The 26,460-nt window shown below is 40.2% G+C and overlaps 1 protein-coding gene and 1 long non-coding RNA gene across 2 annotated transcripts in view; both read left to right on the forward strand.

The window, feature by feature from the left end:
• LOC145434443 (uncharacterized) overlaps positions 1 to 19,989 on the forward strand; it is a 42,465-nt gene extending 22,476 nt beyond the window's left edge. The window contains exons 3-4 of the mRNA XM_080311795.1: positions 10,921 to 11,091; positions 19,701 to 19,989. Coding sequence (XP_080167921.1) covers positions 10,921 to 11,091; positions 19,701 to 19,763 — 234 coding nt within the window. The 3' untranslated portion in view covers positions 19,764 to 19,989. The remainder of the gene's footprint in view (positions 1 to 10,920; positions 11,092 to 19,700) is intronic.
• On the forward strand, positions 15,156 to 17,258 carry LOC145434609 (uncharacterized). The gene is made up of 2 exons (XR_013913496.1): positions 15,156 to 17,000; positions 17,070 to 17,258. It is a non-coding gene; the product is annotated as an uncharacterized LOC145434609 (long non-coding RNA).
• Positions 19,990 to 26,460: the final 6,471 nt, after the last annotated feature.

Here is a 26,460-nt window from a genome sequence, read left to right on the forward strand (position 1 = left end):
GTAGCCTAGTTTTATGGTGAACTTACGTTCTTATAACTAAAAAGATATATGGCACTTGAATATCTTGTTGAATCCTTGAAATTCCAAAAGGCCGTCGCGGGTCGCACAAAATGCTCTCGAGGGCCGCAGACGTCTGCCTTAAGCAATGACTTTAATTTACGAATTGAGAGTTTCGGAAATGTTCAGGCATCGGTGTTTCATTACAATTTACGGAAGTGAGTGATACAGCTGACGGAAAAAGTGTCGTAATGACCGATATTTGTTTTGGTACATATGTTACGAGTATACGCGATGAAGAAGTAGCGATTTAGTGTGTGACATTCCACCAAAAAGGGTCTTGTTCAAACCTGGCGGATGCTAAGTCGTGTAAAATTGGCTTTATCTTGATTCCATATGAGTGTATGTATGTATGTATTAATGTGCACGACACAGTGGAGCTTATCGCCTATTTAGGCCTTGTGCTCCACGACACGAATTTCATAATGTTCAGAGGTCTTTGCTTTTTTGTAATCTTGGGAACGTCCTTCAATCTCTCTCGCAGTCATTCTTCATTCACTCTCGCTCCCATGCGTCCCCATCGTGGTCATTGCTGCCGACTTGTAGCACGGCTCACTTTCATTCTGGGCTTTTCAGTGCACTACCGTAGTAGCGAGGTCGGCGATGAGGAGCCCAGAGAAACCTCCGACACATAGAAGTTGGTCAGAACCTGGATTCGAGCCAACGTCCATTGGTGTCGTGACTGCAGTGTTTAACCAACTGCGCCACTCGCTTCCCCTTCCATATGAGTGAATCTTAAGTGTAATGCTTATGGACTGTGTACGGTGCACAGAATTCATATTTATTCACCAGACCACCCTTCACAGTGGGTGTGACAATATTCCTAACATTCCTGCTGCTGTCTTTACATTCCCGTGAGGTCCGACTCTGGATGATGTCGCGATATTAGATGTTGTGAAAGTTGAAAACTACAATGCCGGACGCATGACGCTTAGAGCATGAGAAGAAATTCATCACTAAACGAGCATGCACCTTGCCAATTACAAAATTGTTTGCTTAAAAGTTTGCTCGGAATATTCAGCATTTCGTTTGTGAATCTTTAAGAACTATATGTTGTGAGCTTTGCCCACTATCACACAATAGCAAGAACGAAACACACTACATACAAGATTTATGGAATATCAACGTCTTAGGTGGAGTAACAATTGCACACTTAGTTAGTCTTCGTGAATAATACAGAAACATTGAACTGTTGCAATATCACAAGCACAATTGGGATTGGATCATACATGTCAGGTTTGAAATATTGTGGTTTCTTAGCGGTCAGACAATAAGAATGCACATGTAACCCTGATGCACATGTACCACTGTCATATGTTGTTTGCGGACAGCAGACTTTCAAAAAAGCTAAAATAACTGAATAATTTCTCGAAAACCTTGGCATAGTCCGAGATAGGCAAGAAGAAAGCATACTCCAATAACTGAAGATGATTGGAGTAGGATACCAGAGTAGATTGAAGCTTACATATGTTAGCTGACTATTACAGGCTCGAGTACCAAACGAGACAACCCAGAGAATTTCGAGTTATTAGTAGGGATGGTATGAACGTATGAACGAAAGGTTTAGGTTCGTGTGAACATGAACCTTTCTGAGAGGTTCAGTGTGAACGCGAACGTGAACCTCATGACGTCACGTGACATGATTTTGCTGATTCCATCCCTACATTTCAGAAGTGATAGCCTATAATAATGAACTGTACTCACTAAATACACTGTACCTGTACGCGTACAAGTTAACGATACCTAGCGCACGACTCGGGCCACGTAATGCCACAATGCCGAAGCACATATTGATGTTTTAAACGTCGCCAAATACATAAACTTGGGCCATCAAATGATATAATAATCCCATATACTCAATATCTTCCGTGGCTTTGCCAACAATTTCGACGAGAACTTGCAACGGAATATAACGGTCAAGGCCAGACCGAACAATGTATTCGGCGTCTGAGTATTGTTGCGTTGATATTGAGCAGAATGTAAACCGGGTTTCTATACTTGCTACCGATATTACCCCATTAATAAGTTATACAGCAGTAGCCAACACCCCGATCGCACAGATTATTATTTTTTTTTAATGATACAATTACCATATGAAGTCAAGATTTACCCCCTACGCTTGCTAGATTTTTTACATCAGACAACCATATCATATTCATTAATTGATTGAATAAGCATCATCCTTTGACCACAGGTAGAAAAATTAGAAAAGTTTTATGCAATAAACACAAAATATTAAAAGTAGTACTTTTATGTGGGTTATGGGACAATGGGGTGGGTGCCTACAAAAAAAACTTGACGTTATAGATCAAAACGGAAGTCATTTTTTAATTCCGCGCCCAAAAGTTAGACGAAATCAATTATCTGATTCAATTCCACAGAACTTGTGCTTACCAGTGTTATTCCCGCGTATAGGTGATCGTAGATTACGTATCGATTTAAAGAACGCTTACTATTAAACGGGTACTTCGCTATAAATATGATGTGGTCTCAAATTGAAACTCGGATCAAAAACAATTTTTGGATACAGCCATTTTCTTCAGAAAGCCGCCGTGATGGAGCTGCAATTAAATGAATTATGGATATACCCGTTTCAATCCAGCTACCGCGTTTCTTGAACCATTGCGAAATCTCTGTCGCGGTATGTCCACCGTCGCACTTCCTCGAAGCGACCTCCATATTGTAGCTTAATTTCATTATGCAGTACGTGGAAAACTTATGATGTATCACTTACTTTGCTTCCACAATCCATATGATACAACAGCACGGACTCTCAATGCCACTTGCAACATATGTATGTTTTAGTATAATCACCATACGGGTCGGGGCTCGGTTGTAGGCATACGTTACAGGTATCGTTCTGTACTATGCTAATGTCTTATGATCTGGCACTAACAAAGATTGTACTATGAACATTCTCAAGGGCACATTGATATTCACCATAAATATTAAAAACAGGCCTCTACAGGGAATTATCCGAATGAAGTCTATGCCCACGAATATGTTATTGGCCAATGGATATTGTCGCAGTGCTGTATTGCATAAACTACAAAAATACTATTATTTTACATCAATAACAACGAGGCACAATCGGCATCACCTTCTTTATATCATTCTAGTAAAGTGGTTCTCAACCTTTTTGTCTTTGCGGACCCCTTTCGGACCATCACGGAAGCTGCGTACCCCCACGAACTTTCAGTTCAAATTTTGCTCAATAATCGTGCAATCGTCATCTGTCTCGTGCAAATGATAACTGTAGGCTTAGTGATAAACAGCAACAAAAGTAATTTTCTTGAAAATGATATCACACTATTCATGTAGAAATTGAGTTGACTTATTTTCGGCATTTTTGGAAATACGTGGTCGTGTCTTGAAAATCCGCTCCTTCGATTGGATATGAAAATCCATTTCCACAAATATAGGCGGTGGCGAATGTAATGATAACGCGTAACGCTTCTGTCGACACATTTGTGTATGATTGCAACAAATATGCGACCAAAATGGACAAACAATTTTTTCATAATGAGCATATAACGTCAAACCTGGTCATTTCTATCTAGCAGCTTATCTTGAAGTTAGTATGGAAAGCATGGTTATTGGTTAGGTATATCACAGGAGGAAATATTTTGAAGTCACCGTGATTGACCTTATATTCAGTGCTGGGATCAAGTCACTACCTTCGAGTCACGAGTCATTTCGAGTCATTGCACATTTTGACTCGAGTCAAGTCAATAGATTTTCGAAGGTGACTCGAGTCAGGTCAAGTCACTCGATTTTAGGAAGTGACTCGAGTCAAGTCAAGTCAAGTAACGAGTCAAGTCACAATTCAAGTCAAGTTGCCTATTTGCAGTATTAGGAATGATTACGTCATTGCATTTTACTAGCTGTCTGATATGCAGATTGAGTGGTCATTGATTCTGAACAACTGAACCAATATAGAGTTAAATACACAGGCAAAAAGACGCTGTATCGCTCGCATATACGTACAGCACAGCCTCAATTTATAGTTACCAGCGAAAATACAGAATAGAGAAAAGAATTGATAACATGCAATACATTGCCCATTTGCAAATTGATATGATACAATTCGAGTCTGCGCCAGTGGTTGAGGACTATATAAACTATATTCGAATTCAATTTCAAGCAAGCAATATGTTTGGCTAAGGTAAGAACAGAGAACAGAAATAGACATTTTGCTGTTAAATTACTTTACTAGTTTAGGACAACGTAAGCTGTAAGTTTCGATCACTTCGCTTGCGGTCAATTTATTTGTGAGAGAACCATGGAGGCTCAGTAATACGCACGATCGTTGAATGATTGGTCGCTCTCACGGATTACACCAGCATTTCGCTAACAATCCGACCATATGCAAGATACAGTGATTTCTATCGACGCCGATTACTTGATGACTTGAAATTGACTCGTGAATTTTGCTCCGAGTCACGAGTCAATCAATATTTCTGATATGCTGAGTCAAGTCAAGTCAAGTCATTTGAGCAAAGTGACTCGAGTCAAGTCAAGTCATACGAAAAAGGTGACTCGAGTCTGACTTGAGTCAAGTCATGACTCGAGTCATCCCAACACTCTTATATTATCGAACTTTTTCTTTCCAAAATCCCCAACAAAATATCTCTATACAGCAAAATGTTTGTATCAGTAGGGTATTGACAATTTAGCAATTATAATGAGTCTGCACAGTAGGGTGTTTCATCTCAGATGGCCAATCTTTTGATGTGAGCTCTGGAGTTTTACTGGTAATGAAGCAAAACTGTCTCGTGATTTTCCGAATTTGAAGAAATACTGTTATGTTCTTGATCTTGTTTGAACGATAACTCAATACGACGAGGTTGCAATATGAAATCAGTATATATTAACAGCAGTATAACTTTAAGACAGGCGACACGATCCAGAGTGCAGTTAAATGAAAGACCCGTAGAGAACAGAACACAGGGTATAAATACAAAGCACGACACACGAGGAAATAATGATTGGCAGTAATTACTAATCCTAGACAAATAAGAAACAAACGATACCAACGTAAAATGCACGAACATAACAGTCCTCCCCTGTAAGTTAAGAGTACAGGTGATCTACGTTGGCCGATAGAAATCAGTTTGTTTTCTAATTCTATGCGGATAACGTCTGCCCGACGTTCGAGCAGGACTAGCTACAGGACGTTGTGCCCTATTCCTGACCAATGGTTGCTCAACTTGTGGTTGCTGAGGCTGAGCAACTTCCTGTGTGGCTGTATTATTGCCAGCTGAAATCAAGCGTGGTTGGAGTTGGTTTTTGTGCCTTCTCCAATACCCATGATCCGTTTTTACAATGTACACAACACGCCCCAGTATTTCCGTCACCACGCCAGCAACCCACTTTGGTACGCTTCGGTAACTGCGAGCGTAAACCGAGGAACCAATCTCGAAATGAGTGACTGATTGTCCAGGCGTAACGGGTTTCGATTTGTCGAAGGGCGAGCACAAACTTAACAAATTGCGCGGCTGTCGACCATGTAAAATCTCGGCAGGCGTTTTCCAGTCTATGCCCGGGTGCGGTGCACATCGGTACGTAGCGAGAAGTGTTTGGAGCGCGAAGTTGAGATCTTTTCCCCCGTCGCAATTTTTTATTAATCCAGCTTTCAAAGTCTGGACGAAACGCTCCGCTTCCCCGTTCGAGGCAGGGTGAAAAGACGGTGATACGATATGGCTGATAGCCAAATTAGAGCAAAACGTATCGAATTCATTCGATGTGAATTGCGGCCCGCCATCCGTGACAATTGTTATAGGCAAGCCTTCGACAGAGAAGACTTCCCTCAAAGCGTTGACCACACACAAGGTTGTGGTAGAACCGACATTCATTACTTTAACGAAAGGATATTTCGAATGCGCATCGACGATGACAAGAAATATTTTATTGTTTATTGGACCTGCGAAATCCAAGTGAATTCGTTCAAAGCTTTCAGAAGTTTTTGGCCATTCGCGATACTGACGATCAGGCGCTTTCATTACCTTACGGCAAGCGTCGCAACTCTTAACGAGATTTTCAATGTCGCGATAAATGGAAGGCCATGCGATGTAACGTCGAGCCATCTGCTTCATTTTCGCGATACCCCAATGTCCTTCGTGCAACAATGATAATACTCGCGAGCGAAGTGACTGCGGAATTACTACGCGCTGAAAACCATCAATATTGAGCATGACTATGTCTTCGTGCAGAGAAAGTGAATGTTTGCGAGTTGAAAACCAAGAAAAATCATCAATGTGCGTCTTTGGATTCCAATTTCCATGAGTGACAGATAATTTCACTAGTTCCATGGTTTTGTCTTTCAGCGTCGCGTCCCGAATTTCATTGCGAGTTAACGGTAAGCCATCGAATGCCATATTAATAGCGTGAACGATCTCCGCGTTTTCACGAATTTCCAGTTCGTCAAACTCAGGGTCTGGACCCTTTGGTAAGCGAGATAAACCGTCGGCGTTTCCGTGCTGATTAGTCGGTTTATAGCGAATATCGTATTGGTAAGCCATGAGCGTTAGTGCCCATCGCTGTAAGCGTTGCGCTGTAATCACGGGAATTTTCTTGTCCGGCGAGAAAATAGCTAAAAGCGGTTTGTGGTCCGTTACGAGCGTAAATTTTCTACCATACAAGAATTGACGAAATTTAGTGACTCCGTAAATGATTGACAGAGCTTCCTTCTCGATTTGAGAGTAGGATTTTTGCGAATCAGAAAGTGTTTTCGACGCGTGCGCGATCGGTCTCTCTTCGCCATTGTGCTCGATTGAGAGGACAGCGCCGATTCCTAATTGAGAAGCATCAGTTGACAAAATGAGCTGCTTGTTTACATCATAATGAGCTAACTGCGTAGCGTCGATTACGTCGTTTTGGAGAATGCGAAAAGCTGCGTCACAGTCCGTATTCCAAATGAATTTCGCGTCTTTTTGAAGTAGACGGTACAAGGCAGCGGCTTTATTCGTGAAATTAGGAATAAACGCGCGATAATAATTTACTTTGCCCAGGAATGCCTGTAGCTGGCGAACATCCTGAGGTTTAGGCAACTGTTTGATTGCTTCAACGGATTTGTTAGACGGGCGTTTGCCGTCCTTGTCGATTATATGACCAAGGTACTCGATACTACTTTTGAAAAATTCACATTTCGCGAAATTGACGGTGAAGCCGTATTCGGTGAGGTGCTCAAAGAGTAGCGATAAGTTGCGAAAATGATCGCGTTCATCAATGCCAGTAACGATTATGTCATCGATAAAACTAGCAACACCGGGTAAGCCGGCGATCATGGCATCAATACAGCGTTGAAAATTTGCGGGACTAGATGCGACTCCGAAACACATGCGTCGATAACGGAAAAGACCGAATTGCGTGTTGATGACACACAAATTCTTCGCATCATCATCTAATTCTAGCTGAAAATAAGCATCGGCAAGATCAATTTTCGTGAAAATACAACCACCCTGTAACTTGTGAAGAATTTCATCTAATGAGGGCAGGGGATGTTGATCTATCTGAATTTGTTGATTCAATGCTTTGAAGTCACCACAAATGCGTACTGATCCATTTGATTTAGTGACGGCAACAATTGGTGCTGCCCAATCACTGTAATTGATTGGTTCGAGGATACCTTGATTGACTAATCTATCCAATTCGGTTTGAACAGCGATTTGCCTTGCAAACGGCAAAGGGCGTGGCTTGTTAAATACGGGGTTGGCATTAGGTTTCAAGTGAATTGTCACCTTTGTCTTGGTGCATCGTCCTAATACATTAGAGAAAACGGAGGGAAATTTGGACTGAAAAGATACCAATTTGTCGTTCGAATCAGAAATGTCAATAGTATTACATGATTGCGATTTGACCATCTGCGAGGAAATTGCATCCAAAGCAGACGTTGCCTTAGCGGTCATGGAGAAAGCGTCGCTCCAATCGAGACCAAAAATGTTTTGCCCACGGTGTTCGTCGAGAACTACCAATTTTAAGCCAACTCGAACTTCAGAACCCACCTGCACAGTTACAGTGCAAATACCTTTCACTTTCAGTGGCTTGTCGCCGTACGCTACTAAAGAGCAATGGTATGCTGAGAGTTTCGGAGAGCCCAAAGTTTTGTACCCAGTCAATCCCACCATGGCGGAGGGTGCACCAGTGTCCCACTGTGTTGACAACGGAATGCCGTTGATGCTGGAGTTGATCCAGAGCTGGTTTCCCACGCGTCGATATAGTTGATCGATGTCGAAGGAGAGGAGTGGCACTGAGCAGAAATTGACGGATGTGACCTGTTGCGTGATACTAGGTTTGGTAGACATGCACACAGGTTTGATATGACCTTTACGACCACATTTCTGACATACTGCATGTCGATATTGACAGTCTTTTCTCTGGTGATCGATGAAACAGCGGCTGCAGGATTTCAGTCTTTCCGGGAAGTTGCCTTGGATGGATTTGGAAGGTTTTTTCCCCTTCTGATAACTTCCCGTCATTTTGTTGACGATGGAAGCGTCTTTACTGCTACTCTCGCCTTGGATAACCCTATCAGTTTCCAGCGTTCTCACGTGTGTTGCGGCTACTTTGAGAACGTCGTCAAGGGATGGATTGGTTTGTGTTAGACAATGCCGTCTCACATCCGCGTGCGGCGTTTCTTTAATGATGAGATCGCGCATTAGCTCATCAACGTAGCTCTGATCACAGCCATCTCTTGAGCATATGAAGTTGCAATCTTTAGAGATTCCGCGTAGAGTAGCGATCCAATCGGCGTACGATTGTCCCGGTTGCATTTTACAGTTGTAAAATTCGTACCTGGCTGCTTGCACATGAATTGAGTCTTTGAAGTGTGTAGACAACTTCTCAGACAACGCGTCGAAGGTTTGCGCACTGACATCAGCAGCCCCAAACAAATTACGTAAGAGCGAGTACGTTTCAGGTCCGACCCATGAGAGTAGACACGCTCTTCTTTTCTCCATGTTGGAAATACCGTAAATTGCTAGGTGATGGTTGAATCGTTGCAGATACTGGTCCCATTTCTCCTTTGATTTTACGAATGAATCAAACTTGGGAGCGATGGCTTCAGATGTTGACGCACCGGGACTCAACCTCTGCACTAATTGCGATATGGCCTCCTCATGCTGCAGCTTTTGCTGTGCCATATCTTCTTTGTGCTGTGCGCGTTGTTCCGCCATCATCTCCTGCTGCTTCTCTAGAAGCTTCAATATACTTGCTTCCATGATGTATCTCAGTCGCAGAAATAAATATGAATCCGACTTCTGACACCAATTGTTATGTTCTTGATCTTGTTTGAACGATAACTCAATACGACGAGGTTGCAATGTGAAATCAGTATATATTAACAGCAGTATAACTTTAAGACAGGCGACACGATCCAGAGTGCAGTTAAATGAAAGACCCGTAGAGAACAGAACACAGGGTATAAATACAAAGCACGACACACGAGGAAATAATGATTGGCAGTAATTACTAATCCTAGACAAATAAGAAACAAACGATACCAACGTAAAATGCACGAACATAACAAATACAAATTAGGTTATCAAAATGTTTGTATCAGTAGGCCATTGACAATTTAGCAATTAAAATGAGTCTGCAGAATAGGATATTTCGTCTCAGATGGTCATTCTGTTGATATGAGCTCTGGAGTTTTACTAGTAATGAAGCTAAACTGCCTTGTGATTTTCCGAATTTAAAAAATACAAATTAGGTTATCAACTATTTTGAGTCTTCGCGGACCCCAGAGGTCCGCGGACCCCCGGTTGAGAACCACTGCTCTAGTGCATTGTGCATTCGGTTATATACAAATTATACAGCTACGTTAATTCCCCATTCAATCGGACGGCATTTGTACAGCATGGTACCGGTAATTTACAACAGAGTCTCGTCAGTATGGTATGGCATGGTAGTATGTTGCAATATGAGTGGCATTGAGAGTACGTGCTGTTGTATCATGTGGCTGTAAACTGACTGTCGCAGCATATGTTTACATATACTACATAAATAAATTGAGCTACAATATGGAGGTCACGTCGAGCAAGTGCGACGGTTAAGATATCACGCCAGAAATTCCGCAACGGTTTAAGAAACGATGACACGCAGCCATACGTCAGTTGGGCTTATCCAAAATTCAGGTAATTGCAGCTCCATTACGAAGGCATTCTGAACAAAATGACTGCGGCCAAAAAAAAAATTAGATCTGTGCTTCAATTTGAGATCATATCATTTGTGGAACGTAGTGCCTCTTGGGTTGCCTTTAAAACAAACGGTGTTTTAAAACACTTTGTTTAAAGCGTATTTTAGACTGTGTTTTAAAAAAGGCCTTTAAAACATTGTGTTTTTTTTCAGATGTAAAATTATGCCCTACATGTTTAAACACTTTCCAAGAAAACATGTTGTATGAGTCTACGGACGATTGCCACCCGGTATAGCCGGCGTACATTGGGATGGAATAGTTGGAACCCACAAAATAGTCATTTCAATAGCAATAGAACAGATATTTCGTCAAAGGAGCTATATAGTTACCCAATATTTTCAATTTTCATTGTTAATGAACTATGACGTCACAATTAAATATTCGTGACGTCACGGCTTTAAAAAAAACTAATAAAATAACAAAACATGTTTTAAACAAGAGCATTGTTTGAAACATCGTTGTTTTAATTTGATTCCTGTTTTAAATGCAACCCAAAGTGCCCCTTTAACGCTTAATGAAGGTTCCGTTGCAAAACTTAGTGTCATGTTTCGCTGAGGCAAATGTTGAAATAACTACGCTATTTTCTCAGAACATTTTAGGTACTTATTAACACAAGTGTTTGACATGTACTGTCGATATAATGCAACATTTATACTTGTTGACTTCAGATTCCGGCACTTTGTATTTATTGGTCATATTCAACTGCAACTGAGGATCATATATCAGTTCTGTGCAATTTGATGGAGTTTGCTGTGGTAGAACTGGCTCTATTTAATTGGGAAATTGATGCAGAAGGAAGACAAAGACTTGAAGATACACTTCATCTTGAAAACTCAAAGGTGGGTTTCTCATTGGCCAGAAGTGGATTATTATATTCTTTATTCACAGTAAAACTGGTAGATACACACATAATCCGGGGAGCAACCTGCCCCCAAAGGAAAATGGCGAGATTGGAGTAAATTTTTAAAATTTCAGTAATACATTCAAATTGTTATTCCTATGCAATACACGGAGAAGTCAGATTACAGAATTGCAGCAGATGAAGAATTGGCAAGGGTTACAGAGCAGAGGTAGAGATGATTGAAGATGAAGAATGGAAATTACAGAAATTATGCTGTGATTCACAAGTGTAATTTTAGTCCAGTGGAGCATTCAAGGCCTTCCGAAGAATGTGCACAGTGCCCAATAATGTGATTTTCTGGATCATGTCGAATCGAACGTTACCCGGAATTTGTTGGATATGCCTCATGAGTTTTTTGCTCACGACCCCTGTAGCACCAATGACTATCGGTACAATGTTTATTTTGCATCGCCACATTTTCTCACATTCCATTTTGAGGTCTGCGTATTTGGAGTATTTTTCTGATTCTTTTTGCAATAGGTTGTGATCAGCTGGGACAGCCAGTTCGATGAATAAGCATTCTCTTTTCTTTTTTAGTTTGACGATTATATCCGGGCGGTTGCTCCTGATTTCGCGGTCAGTTATAACTGGTACATCCCACAGAATTTTTACTTGTTCGTTTTCTGTCACTGGTGCTGGGCTGTAATCATACCAATTTTTTGTCGAAGTGGTGATGTTAAAATGTTTGCATAATTCAAGATGAATGTAGTGACCAATCCTATTGTGTCTCCATGTGTATTCGGTAGCTGCAAGTGCACCACAGCCGGACATGAGATGTGCTACAGTTTCATTTTGGTTGTGGCACATTCTGCATTTGCCGTCCGTGTTTTGCTTCAGAATTCTTTTGCGATAGTATTTTGTAGGAAGCGATTGGTCTTGTGCTGCGAAAATGAATCCTTCGCTTGCCGGTTTCAGGCCAGAGCTGGATAGCCAGGTCCATGAAAGCTCGTCTACATGGGGCTGTGAAGTTAACTTCTTGTGCTGTCCATGAAGAGGCATCGATTCCCATATCGTTTCTCTCATTTTGAGCATTGCATTTTTGTACTGGACTCGTGCTGCTTTTGCTATTGTTGTGGGTTTGGCAACAGTGTTTTCAGCAGTGTACAGGTTAGCTGTTTCCATGTTGACTTCTCTGACGTACTTGTCGTGACGGTAGCTCAGAGATTTTGTTTTGCGCTGTTTGTCTTCCTGTGCAATGAGTATGCAGTAAATGTTTTCGCTGTTGTTGATGTACTGTGACAAGCCGATGATTTCTGTTTTGAAAGTTTGTTCAATTTCTTGTAGTCCTCGACCACCTTTTTTTCTGGGGATGTACAGTCTTTGTGTATCAGATTTTGGGTGATGCATGTGGTGCATTGTCATCAATTTTCTCGTCTTTGTATCCAATTTTTTAATTTCATCTTTGCGCCAGTTCACCACACCAAAGCTATATCTCAAGACAGGCACTGCAAGACTGTTTATGGCATTGATTTTGTTTTTGGAATTGAGTTCAGTTTTGAGAATTGACTTGAGCCTGCTAATGTATTCCTTTTTCAGACTTGATTTCATTGCAGCATGTTTAATGTTGTCGCTTTCACAGATCCCTAGATATTTATAGTGATCTTCGGCATTCAATTCTGTTATGGTTTCACCCAGTTTGAAGCTCATGTCGCCAGTGCTGGTGACTCTTCCACGTCGTATGGTAAGTTTTGAGCATTTATCCAAGCCAAATTTCATTTTTATATCTTCCGAAAACTCATGAACAATTTTCATTTGGTTATTCAGGTCTGCATCGGATTTCGCGTACAGTTTCAGATCATCCATGAACAAAAGGTGATGAATCTTTTGACCTTCAGAGTTTGCTGCTTTTTTCATCACGTATCCTGTTTCATTTTTTCTCAGCAACTCACTGAGTGGAGCTAAACTGAGGCAGAATAGAAGTGGTGAGAATGAGTCGCCTTGAAAGATACCATTCCGTATCTGAATTGTACAGGTTTCTGTTTCGCCTTGGTCATGTTTGATCAACAGTTTGGTATGCCAATTTTTCATTGAATCTTCAATAAATCTGATGATGATCGGATTCATTTTGTACATACGCATTGTTTTCAGTATCCATGTGTGAGGGACTGAATCGAAAGCTTTTTTGTAGTCTATCCATGCCATGCTGAGGTTAGTGTGTCTCCTCTTGCAGTTTTCAAGAATGGTTTTGTCAAGGAGCAGGTGGTCCTTACAGCCAAGGGCACCTTCCTTGCATCCTTTCTGCTCAGGCGGAAGGAGGTTTTCTAGGTGTTTGTAGCTTCGTTTTGCCAGGATTTTGGTCAGTGTTTTGTACATGGTTGTCAGGCATGTTATCGGCCTGTAGTTCTTGGGGTCCCCGGTGTTTTCATTTTTTGGAATAAGATAGGTGATCCCTTGTGTGAACCAGGCTGGGATCTCGTGCGAGTTGGTTGAGGATAAAAGCTCATTGTAGATCGCCGCTAGGTAATTATGTGTTGCAGTTAGTTTTTTTAGCCAAAAGTTTTTGATCTGGTCAGGACCAGCTGCTTTCCAGTTCAGTGAACTTTTTAGGGCCTCCTTGATTTCTTGTTTTGTGATTTCTGACCATTGTTGTTCTGGTGTTTGTAGGTGGTCAGTGTGGAGGTCTTGTATCCAAGTTGCATTTGAGTTGTGCAATTTTTCGGTTTCCCATATTTCTTTCCAAAATGATTCCAGATCTGCAGTGGCTGGAATTTTGCTGCTGGTAATTTTGTGGTTTGACTTTTGTTTCATCATTCGGAAAAATTGGCCAGGTTTGCGAGTAAATAACAAGTTTTGGCGATATTGTGTTTCTCGTTTTTTATATCGTTTCAATCGTTGTGCTTTGGCGCATATTCTCATTTTTAATTCCTCTTGCAACATTGTCACTTTTTCTGTTGACTGCAGTTTTGTTTGGTGCTCCAGTTCTATTTTTTTTACTTTATTTTTTACTTTGCGGGAAACATTTCCCTTTTTTAGTTCTGAGAGTATCGCAACATCACACCTTAGTTTAGCGATTTTGTTTTCAATTCTGCGTTGCCAAGCTGGCGTGTGGCTTCCCCTTTTTTTGTTGACAGGTCTTGGTATTTTGCAGTGCCTTTCCGAGATAACTGCCGCAGTGCTGTAAATGAGGTTGTTGATTGTCGTTAAGGGACATTGTGGTCTTTCTCCTTTTTTGTCATTTATTGCAGGTAGTATGGTTTCTGTCAAAATTTTGTTCGCTACTGCAATATCAGTTTTCAGTTTCTTTGTAATTTGTAGGTCAGGTAAATTCACTCTGTCATTTATATCCAATGTGGAGTTCATTCGGTCGATAATTTGATTTTTGATCTCCAATTCTAATTCCGTGTCCATGTCATCAACGTTAGGTGGTGTTGGTTCATTCGAGTGCCCGACGGTGTTTTGTGATTCTACCTCTGGGATGTTCAGGTCTTCAAGTGGTTGTTGCGGATACAGGTCATCTTGGCCGAATTGAAGTTCTAGTGCCTCAGAGTTTTCTGTGTTTTTGTTACAAATTTCGCTCTCGATTTCTGCGAGTTCTTGTTCTGATAATTTTTTCATTACACAGCGTCTCATGGTTGCCAGGGTATTGGCAGTCATGGTTGGAGAGTTGTTTGTTCTCTCTTTCCATTTTTGAAAAGTTCCTTCGGTTACTCCTGCCGAGTTTTCAAGTTTGGCTAAGAAGTAACATCTCATTATTTCTTTATACTCTTCTTTACTCCATCTGTGTCTCTTCTTTTTTTCTTTTGCAGCAGAGCTTTTTTGTGAGCCACAGTTCGGTGTTGCACAGGCGCCATGTTGAGAAATATCTTCTCTTTGGTGTTCCTGTGTGGTCGGAGTTGAGGAGTCCTCTGGGGTCATCCGCTTGGTCCCACGGCGGGTACGTCCAGGTGCAATATATCCAGATCGTTTCGCAGGCATCCACAGCAGTGGTGCGTCAGTTCAGAAGTTAGGTTAATTTAAAGTAATAATTAATTATTATTAATTAATTTCTTAATACAACCAAATTATATTCTTTATTCACAGTAAAACTGGTAGATACACACATAATCCGGGGAGCAACCTGCCCCCAAAGGAAAATGGCGAGATTGGAGTAATTTTTTTAAAATTTCAGTAATACATTCAAATTGTTATTCCTATGCAATACACGGAGAAGTCAGATTACAGAATTGCAGCAGATGAAGAATTGGCAAGGGTTACAGAGCAGAGGTAGAGATGATTGAAGATGAACAATCGAAATTACAGAAATTATGCTGTGATTCACAAGTGTAATTTTAGTCCAGTGGTGCATTCAAGGCCTTCCGAAGAATGTGCACAGTCCCCAATAATGTGATCTTTTGGATCATGTCGAATCGAACGTTACCCGGAATTTGTTGGATATGTCTCATGAGTTTTTTGCTCACGACCCCTGTAGCGCCAATGACTATCGGTACAATGTTTATTTTGCATCGCCACATTTTCTCACATTCCATTTTGAGGTCTGCGTATTTGGAGTGTTTTTCTGATTCTTTTTGCTGTAGGTTGTGATCAGCTGGGACAGCCAGTTCAATGAATAAGCATTCTCTTTTCTTTTTTAGTTTGACGATTATATCCGGGCGGTTGCTTCTGATTTCGCGGTCAGTTATAACTGGTACATCCCACAGAATTTTTACTTGTTCGTTTTCTGTCACTGGTGCTGGGCTGTAATCGTACCAATTTTTTGTCGAAGTGGTGATGTCAAAGTGTTTGCATAATTCAAGATGAATGTAGTGACCAATCCTATTGTGTCTCCATGTGTATTCGGTAGCTGCAAGTGCACCACAGCCGGACATGAGATGTGCTACAGTTTCATTTTGGTTGTGGCACATTCCGCATTTGCCGTCCGTGTTTTGCTTCAGAATTCTTTTGCGATAGTATTTTGTAGGAAGCGATTGGTCTTGTGCTGCGAAAATGAATCCTTCGCTTGCCGGTTTCAGGCCAGAGCTAGATAGCCAGGTCCATGAAAGCTCGTCTACATGGGGTTGTGAAGTTAACTTCTTGTGCTGTCCATGAAGAGGCATCGTCTCCCATATCGTTTCTCTCATTTTGAGCGTTGCATTTTTGTACTGGACTCGTGCTGCTTTTGCTATTGTTGTGGGTTTAGCAACAGTGTTTTCTGTGGTGTACAGGTTAGCTGTTTCCATGTTGACTTCTCTGACGTACTTGTCGTGACGATAGCTCAGAGATTTTTATTTGCGCTGTTTGTCTTCCTGTGCAATGAGTTTGCAGTAACTGTTATCGCTGTTGTTGATGTACTGTGACAAGCCGATGATTTCTGTTTTGAAAGTTTGTTCAATTTCTTGTAGTCCTCGACCACCTTTTTTTTCTGGGGATGTACAGTCTTTGTGTATCAGATTTTGGGTGATGCATGTGGTGCATTGTCATCAGTTTTCTCGTCTTTGTGTCCAATTTTTTAATTTCATCTTTGCGCCAGTTCACCACACCAAAGCTATATCTCAAGACAGGCACTGCAAGACTGTTTATGGCATTGATTTTGTTTTTGGAATTGAGTTCAGTTTTGAGAATTGACTTGAGCCTGCTGATGTATTCTTTTTTTAGATTTGATTTCATTGCAGCATGTTTAATGTTGTCGCTTTCACAGATCCCTAGATATTTATAGTGATCTTCGGCATTCAATTCTGTTATGGTTTCGTCCATTTTGAAGTTCATGTCGCCAGTGCTGGTGGCTCTTCCACGTCGTATGGTAAGTTTTGAGCATTTATCCAAGCCAAATTTCATTTTTATATCTTCCGAAAACTCATGAACAATTTTCATTTGGTTATTCAGGTCCGTATCGGATTTCGCATACAGTTTCAGATCATCCATGAACAAATGGTGATGAATCTTTTGACCTTCAGAATTTGCTGCTTTTTTCATCACGTATCCTGTTTCTTCTTTTCTCAGCAACTCACTGAGTGGAGCTAAGCTGAGGCAGAATAGAAGTGGTGAGAATGAGTCACCTTGGAAGATACCATTGCATATCTGAATTGTACAGGTTTCTGTTTCACCTTGGTCATGTTTGATCAACAGTTTTGTATGCCAATTTTTCATTGAATTTTCAATAAATCTGATGATGATCGGATTCATTTTGTACATACGCATTGTTTTCAGTATCCACGTGTGAGGGACTGAATCGAAAGCTTTTTTGCAATCTATCCATGCCATGCTGAGGTTAGTGTGTCTCCTCTTGCAGTTTTCAAGAATGGTTTTGTCAAGGAGCAGGTGGTCCTTACAGCCAAGGGCGCCTTCCTTGCATCCTTTCTGCTCAGGCGGTAGAAGATTTTCTAGGTGTTTGTAGCTTCGTTTTGCCAGGATTTTTATTATTAATGAGGAGTTTTAAGTGCGCGTGTCGCCGTTTCCGGCCTTGTGCACCACGGGCAAAATATGTTATCAAGGATCAAATTTTCGTGCTCTGGGACATAGGTTTATAATAAATTTCAAACTATATATACAAGCTACAAGTGGATAATATGCTTCTCACTCTAAACTTGCCTTGGTAATCATTCCATTTGTGGAGTCGACAGGGAGTCAGTGTTGGGATCAAGTCACTACCTTCGAATCACGAGTCATCTCGAGTCGTTTCACATTTTGACTCGAGTCAAGTCAAGTCAATCGATTTTTGAAGGTGACTCGAGTCAAGTCAAGTCTCTCGTTTTTTGGAGGTGACTCGAGTCAAGTCAAGTCACGAGTCAAGTCACAATTCAAGTCAAATTGAATTTTCGAAGTATCAGTGACGATTTATAGTCATTACATTTTGCTAGCTGTGTGAAAACAGAACAATTGGTCATTCATCCTGAATCAAATAACAAAAATACACTTGAATATGCATGCAAGAAGGCGCTGTATCGCTCATGCATACCTAGAACTGCAAATAAAATACGTGAGTAACTGTATATAGCTACATGCTAAAGTCTGTTATTATCAGTCATGAGGATCGAATACCTAGCCTCGAGAAGTTGAAACAATTTGATTTGGTACAATACACTACCCATCTACGTATTCGTGAGAATATAAACGCATACACTATATTCGCTCGATTTAAATCATACAAGAGGGTTGGTAAAGCTGATCACTGCGCAATGTAAGCACTAAACCGTCTAAGAAATAGAGATACGTTACTATTAGAATAATATTAACCTACTTCTACTACGACAACGTAAGCTGTGATCATTTCGTGTGTGGTCAATTTATTTGTGTTGTAACAATAGAGGATCATTAGTGAAACGTACATGACTGGTTAGTGGTTACTTTCACAATGTGACACAGGCGTATCGCGACAATACGAACATGCAGAAAATACAGTAATTTAATCGACACCGTTTACTTGATGACTTGAAATTGACTCGTACATTTTGCTCCGAGTCACGAGTCAATCAGCATTTTTGAAGCGCCGAGTCAAGTCAAGTCAAGTCATTTTTCCAAAGTGACTCGAGTCAAGTCAAGTCATACGAAAAAGTCGACTCGAGTCTGATTCGAGTCAAGTCATGACTCGAGTCATCCCAAAACTGCAGGGAGTTCTCTCGTTCCATTCCGCGATGTGGTCTTTTTGATCTACTAACTGGAATCTTTCAGGATTCTTCGCCTTGCTGCGTCTATGCACGCTGTTACAACATCGTTTGAAAACTCACGATACAGCGTTACTATCGTTAGTATTCATAATGACAAAATTACTGTAACTCCGTGAATTTCATGCTAGGTTTTCTTCCCTGGTGTGACACAACCGAACCGCACTTATGAGGGCAAACGGGTCACAAAACCTTCCCCATTATTTTGACCAATGGCAAATTATAGCAATTTATTTGAGCTTGCTTCCCAAGCGCAAAATTGGATAAAACCTGGGTCAGTCGAAAGATACTGCGGATATTATTCAAGAAATGTAAGCTGTCTTTGCTCATTGACCTCGAAACCACCCAAAATCGGACAAAACTTTGTCACGTAATAATGACGTTGGCTTGTTACCTGGGCCAAATCGATTAGATCGATTTGAAGTGCAATCACGCCTCGGAGAATAATTGCGCAATTGATAACGAGTGTCGAGATATTCTATCGCTTCAATAGGCATTAGTACAAGAGCGATGCCAATAAGGTCTTTCACGTGGAAAGCTTTCTTTACTTGACTGACAGGCAATTTCTTGAGATCATCCACTCTAGATAGACCTATCTATGAAAATATCTATGAAAATATCTGAATTTGGTCTTAGTATCCCAATTTTATATAGTGCGGAAAGCAAATGGATTTAAAAGTTGAATCCGGTCAGCGAGCTGAAATGTTTGCCCACCCCTGGTTTAGCTCATGGATAGTGTTTGTATCTCCAATGTCCGCGCCCTTAATGTTAAGTACTTTTTGCATAGCTCGTTGTACTGTACTCAAACTCATCATATATTGATCATAATGCATGCACAATATTCTGTATGGTAATCGATGATACTTTGCATCCGTTACTTGTAATAGTGTTGGGAAAATATTCCCGAATCGCTTTTTTGTGGCATTATATACTTTCCTTCATGAGATTTTGTTTTCATGTATTTCTACAGGTCACAGGTGTCGAATTTCCGGACGGAAGTATCCTTTACAAGCGTGCGTCAATGCGGACCTAAATTCGCAACGTTATTGATAGCAAGAATAAATGAGGACGTAGTACAAATATTCCATCGAAACGACAACGCCAAATTAAACACATTGGACGGAATTTCCGAACTCAACATACTTTCAAAATTCGCATAACGAAATGCTGCGAAGTAATTTCGAAAATCAAGAACGGCAAATGTATTGCTGTTTGCAGCAGTTTATGTTAACCTTCAACATTTCGTAAATCTCTAATAAAGATGATCATCAATTTTAATTCCTAAAAAATCACTTCAACGGTACTCAAACTTTCCTTCCACGTCCTTATTTGCTCGTGGGGAACGTTTATGAATCAACATTGAGAGAATGTATTTGTGAGTTTGGTGCCATATGAGGTGAAGACTAATTACAATCATTACCCCTTTACAACGTTAGAAATGCATAGTCAATCAATTACTTTACACGTGTAGAATGTATGTGAGGCATGACCAATGCTGATTTTATTAATGGAAAATTACGAAATTGTGGGTCAGTAATACATGACGTGCCACGAAAATGACGTCGAAAACACTACAAACTAGATTATTGTGGAATCGACTCATCATCGACAAATAACTGTTTGTTTGTATTCTAATGAATGCATGATAATCTAGTAATTGTAGTGTTGTAATGTTTATTAATTTCAGTTTCCGGGGTTAATTTGAAATTTTCTCATAGAATCCGTTTGATTTTTATAGTAGCAGTGGTTCTCAAATTGGGGGTTGTGAAGGCATCTGAAGGGGGGCGCGAAGATGCGGTCAACTGCAATTTCATAGTTATTGCTCCGTGTATTGTCCTAATTTCATAATTGAAAATTCTCCCATCAACATTTACAACCTTCCATGCCATCAACCTATACGTAGCGATCGCAAGCATTAAGGTTGACGTGTCTAAAAAGAATTTGAGAACCACCGCCCTAAATTGTGATTAACATGTCTGACATCGATTCATGATCTCTTTACGTATCGTAAATTACTAAAGAAAGATGTTTATAATCACGTTATAGTGTCACTGTCGACGCTTAAGTATTCAGAGATTGATTGTCTGTTTGTGTGAGTTTTATGACTATGTCGGGCTACTATTTTATTCGCTTTTAAGATCGCTATCTCAATATTGTAGTTCATATGAATGTGAATTTGGACCGATGCAGCTGTCGTCGCCACGGATAATAATATTATATAATACCGGAAGAGAATCATGTGAGTTGTATGCAGTATTACATAACGAAATGCTTAAATTATTTATTTGATGAACGATAAATACTAAAAATGGAACAAAAATATCTTTATGTGTTTACGTAGTGAGTTTACGAATCTATTTAGATGTTATCCAGTATAATCGTTTTATTAATCAGTGTGTTTTGATCAATAAATCTTTAATCACCAACGCATTGACTTTTAAAAGTGGATGTAATAAATTGGGGTTAGGCCTACAACTATAAGGTTTAAATTTACTTTTCCCACATTATAGCATATTGCGACCCGGAATTACAGTTATACCAGGGAAAAGGAGCAGTCACAATGTGGATGTGCCGGGCTTTCTTTCAAGCATTTTAAACAGTTAAATGCAGGAGAATGTAGCGTCCTTGTCTCACACCATATATTACAGGAGTGTCAGAACTGCAGCCAGCTAAATTCACGCGGCTCATTGAGATTTTGATTACGACTATTGCGTTTGACTACATTGTCGAGAAGTTTACCGTAATCGTAAAACAATCAATTTCATCGCGTTTTAACTTTCTGCATTTTAACTAATACAATAGATCTATATTCATTTACATTGTGAAGCATCACATATCTCAGTTTTTGTTTTGAGCTGCAAATAAACATAATCTACCTATGCTTGATATTTGGCGATGCAACAAACTCGACGGAATAATCGCGATTCAGGGGCAATTTTCTTTTTCTAAACACATTCGTTCCCTGGTACTGGTAAATTACCGACTTCATCACATCATGTGGCGGGCTTTTAAGCTCGTGGGGTTCTTGGGGAGTTATCGAAGCTGCTTATTGTGGCGAAATATAACGCTAGGTACGCAGGCGTCCCGATGGTTTAATTCCGCGTCGGAGGTTCATATGGGCTCCTGTTCACCCGTGTCGACGTACGATCCAAGAAAAAAAAAAGATTAAGAATCTACTATAAATAGAAACGATTTGTAAAGAGTTGGAAAGAACATTATTATTTACATCGAAAAACTGTGGCTTCGGGCACTAGGCCGAAATGGGTACCGGATTAAGAAACCGCAACTGGTCGCTTAAGCATCCTTCTATCTATCTCTCCGTTGCATTGCATTGTGTCTTATGTATCGCATTTTAACTTGTATCTGCCTTGATCGGATGGACAGATTTAACTCCAAGCTGCATATGATGATGCTGTTCTTATTTTACCGACTTATATTCGCCAGCGCGCGATATCAGAACGAAAGGCAATGCTTTTCACTAAAATGGGCGGTCGGAGGATTTTTATCGCAACTACTATAAACAGGCTAGAATACCCGTTGTAGAATTGATTACACTAGCGCACCAGATTCACCTGGTAGGCTTTGCAAATCGCAGGTTGGCATAATTTCAGGCAGTGACGATATCTACGACGTTTTCAGATGGATTAACGATGCGAGTAATATAATTTATAAAATTGCGATGCACTAATCGGCACGGGCAGGTCCGTGCGTATTTTTGAACTTACCCACTTCCCATATACTTATTCATCCACGCCGTCGGGCATTTTTGACGGTGTTTCGACCCATACCTCATACCTAGGGTTGCATTTAAAACAAAAATCAATTTAAAACAAACATGTTTAAAGCAAGGCCCCAATTCAAAATATGTTTTTTTATTGTTTTTCGTGTATTTTTTAGTCAATATTCAATTGTGACGTCCTCTAGTGGATTGACTTTGACAATTGAAAATATAGGGTAAAAATAGCTCCTTTGATGAAATATATGTACTATTGCTGTTTTGCAGACTATTTTGAGGGTTCAAACCATCCCATATTGATATACGTCGGCTATATCGGGTGGTGATTGTCCGTAGGCTCATACAACATGTTTTTTGTAAAGTATTTCCACAATTAAGGCATACTTTTACAACTTAAAAAAAAAACGCAACTTTTTTTGAAAGCTTTTTTTAAAACATTGTTTAACGAAAGGATTATAATTAATAGGGGCACTGTTATCTTCATAATCTAACGTTCGCGGTTTATGAAGAAGATAGCAGTGGAACATTCAATTACTCCTTTATCTGATCATGGCCGAGTAATTGAAGGAACAATATCATTGGAGAATCGAGGATTAAAATGAGGAGGGACTTACTAAATACGAAAATTTGTTTACAAATCCATGATGCATTGTACCCGAGTTGTTGAATTCTTTAATTTTAATCATTTCGATCATTCATAATACAATCCAAATTTCAATCATTCAATTTCTAGTGGCGAGTTTACTCGCGAAGAATGTGTGATACATTGGGATTCGTCAATAATGTCAGTGCTTCTATCGTGCAGTAAATCGATGTATATACAATACATATATACTAACTACCTAAGAGATTTACAATAGTTTTAACTTTACAAAATTGTATTTTATCACAATTATCGCGCCCTAGTGATGCTACTGGAGTGGTTCTCAACCTTTTTGACATCGCGGCGCCCTTCGGAAATGAAGAATAGTTCGCGGCACACCATAGCAGCGGTTCTGAATTTTATTGACTTACGGCACCTGTAAACTACCAGAATACTTAGTAACGCCGACTAATGGGACCACCTCTGCAGTCAATCCAAAATGTTTCTGTTCTTCCTTTTTTTAAATAAACTGCTCCATTTTAATAATTCTAAAGCTAAACATTTGTACGTAAAGCGTCCCTCATAAAGCTTACTAAGCCGTGATAGAAAGTCGTCGTTTTCCTCGGGCCAGAATATCGTTCCTTCGTGAATACAACTAACAGGGCGTATTCAGACGTAAGTAAAAGGGGTCATTTTGATATACGACTTCACAGAAACACGGGCTGCCCTCAGACACGACTTCATAGGATTTGCTTGACAATAAATCTGCCCACTGCCGGATTGGGTCGAAGAGGTCAAGCACGATCGCCGCTAACGAATACGGAGGCGTAGAGACGTAGCGCAATGCATTTTCACGCAGATCGTGTAGCACGCGTGAGGATAGCAATACCTCAATAGTTCTACTGGCAGCCACCTGCAGTTCAATTATACTTTCAACAAACCAAGGGTACAACCTCGGCGGCCAAGCGAATAGGTTTGTTAACGGATATAATTTGATCAACCTTACTTCTCAATACTCATACTCGTTGAAAGTATCACAACGCTGTGCTACATTTTATCGGAAATGCCGGCACGATACCTAACAATCACAATGTGAATTGCCATGTTTGAAATTCGAATTTGGAAACGCGAACGCCAATAGACACTTACGTGACCTTTGACACGAACCAATCAGGTTGCAGCAGGATGTAAACGAACATCAAGCCCGGGCAAACTTACTATGATTTCTTATGGAAAAAGGTTGTAAAATGAAATTTTTTAGCAAAATGACATTGAATTGGGGAAAGCTGGCTTTGGTGAATGGTAATAACGTAGATATAGTACGTGTTCTAACCTGGAGCACACATCAATGGTGGCAAGCACGCGTCAGCATAGAATGTACAAATGAATCGATTTCTGACAACTTTTCGGATGAAGCTACTATTTTTGAATTATCCTTAGTCGTATACAAACTATAGGATTTTCGTACCGAATAGCATGTATTAGAGGAATCTTGAGACAGGATAGGTGGGGTATTCATTATGTGTGCTCGGTGTTGTATGCGTTCTATTTATTGAATCGTATATGGTATAGTCTGTATCATTAACTAGCAAATTACTGTTACACTGGACACTTGTCCGCATATTCTATAATCAACATATAAATATAATATATGTTAGGCCAGAGGTGGGCAATTATTTTCCTCCGCGGGCCAAATGAGAAGTAGAAAAAACGTTGGCGGGCCGAGTGAAAATTTTTAATTATATTCGCGCGCGTATTGTAATTTTATTTCTAAATTATATTGTTAGTAAATGTTGCTCAGTGAATATGGAAACAATGTTAAACCCCTGTCCTCGTTCTTCAATTAAGATTCTAAAACAAGCTTTTTTAGGCACGCCTTCCTTTATGATAGTGGCAAATTTCGCGTCCACCTTATCATAATATAACAAAATATTTAAAAGTCTAACGAGAATGCTACCAATCCCAACGGATATTTTGATGGCATGGAAGGTTTTGGCTGTTGATGGCATAATTCTGAAATATCAAATTCGGGGAACACACAGAGCAAAAACGAGATGATGGTGGTAAATCGCGTGGAGCGCGAAAAATTTTATCATTAATCTTCGGCTTTACGCCACCCTTCTGATGCTTAAACGCCCCCCCCCCCCCGAGAACCACTGCACTGAAATGTGTATGCAATAGTACGAAGCTTGTTTTCTTGGTCGCTACCTTCCGAGCAGTGTGCAGTTTAAGTAGCCCGACTTTACTTAATATCCTTAATCTCGGCGACATGCTCGGCAAAAACTAAAATGACAGGTTCCCCCTGACTCCAGTATACAAATAATTAGTGCTCTAACCTAAACCTAATCCTTCTTGGAATCTCAGTTTACGGCTTTTATTTATTGCATGCTCGGTAATCCTTTATGGGTGATAGATATGACGAGTCGTATCGTAATCTCGAGCACTGATTGACTTGTTTTAGGAATCAGGGATTTGGCAACGTATCACGTAACAATTTGAAACACATGCCGTATAATGTCACTGTCATTGTCAATGTCACAGTGACAATGGCAACGAAGGTTTTAACTAAACTAAATGGAAAGAGTGATTTTTGTGACTTCAATTGCTACTCATGATTTGCCACATTGCCTTTATTTTGAATCTGGATTACGCATGCGAGGTAAGTGGGCAGCTTAATCGTGGCATATTAATGAACAGGCTCCAAAGTAAACGAATTTCCTGTTCATTTAAGACAGACTATGGTTTTAGTCATGTAAAAAGCAAGTTGTATGTTTTGAATTCGAAGCAACCTTTCGCGGGCCGCACAAAATGGCTTCGCGGGCCGCATTTGGCCCGCGGACCGCACTTTGCCCAGGTCTGTGTTAGGCAATATGATCCGTTCCCGGCTGAAATCGTCATTTTTGTTCTGGCTCATGTATTGAATCAATCATGATAAATGCCGCATAAACACTGTACTAATAGCCTGTGTAACTTGGAGATTGCTACCCAGACAGTTCCTGGTGTGCGCTTCTACCTTTCCCAGAGCCGATAACATGTACGGAAGAATGTAAAATCTGGATAAAGGCATGTGGACTTAGTTATAGTCATCTGAATTCTCATTTTATTAATAAAATGACGTATGTATTATTGTACCAAAAATGTTGAATCATCACATCATTTAGATAGAAAAATTCTGCGTTTCAAAATTTCAAAATGAGTCCAATCTGAAATGCAGTCACACTGCTTTCGTTGTGGATGCCATATTCGACTTGGTGTGTGTCTCATATTACTCCGCTCCAGTGTTTGTTGCTTGAAGGTGTGTAATGGATTGAAATTGTTGAAAGCAATATATTCAATAATGAGATAGATAGTTGATGACATTGGTATACCTACATGTATATATCTGTCCTAAAGAAATAGAATACACTAGGC

Source organism: Botryllus schlosseri, chromosome 1 (assembly GCF_051294905.1).
Source record: "Botryllus schlosseri isolate E-star chromosome 1, Bs_hap1, whole genome shotgun sequence".
NCBI classification, from domain to species: domain Eukaryota; kingdom Metazoa; phylum Chordata; class Ascidiacea; order Stolidobranchia; family Styelidae; genus Botryllus; species Botryllus schlosseri.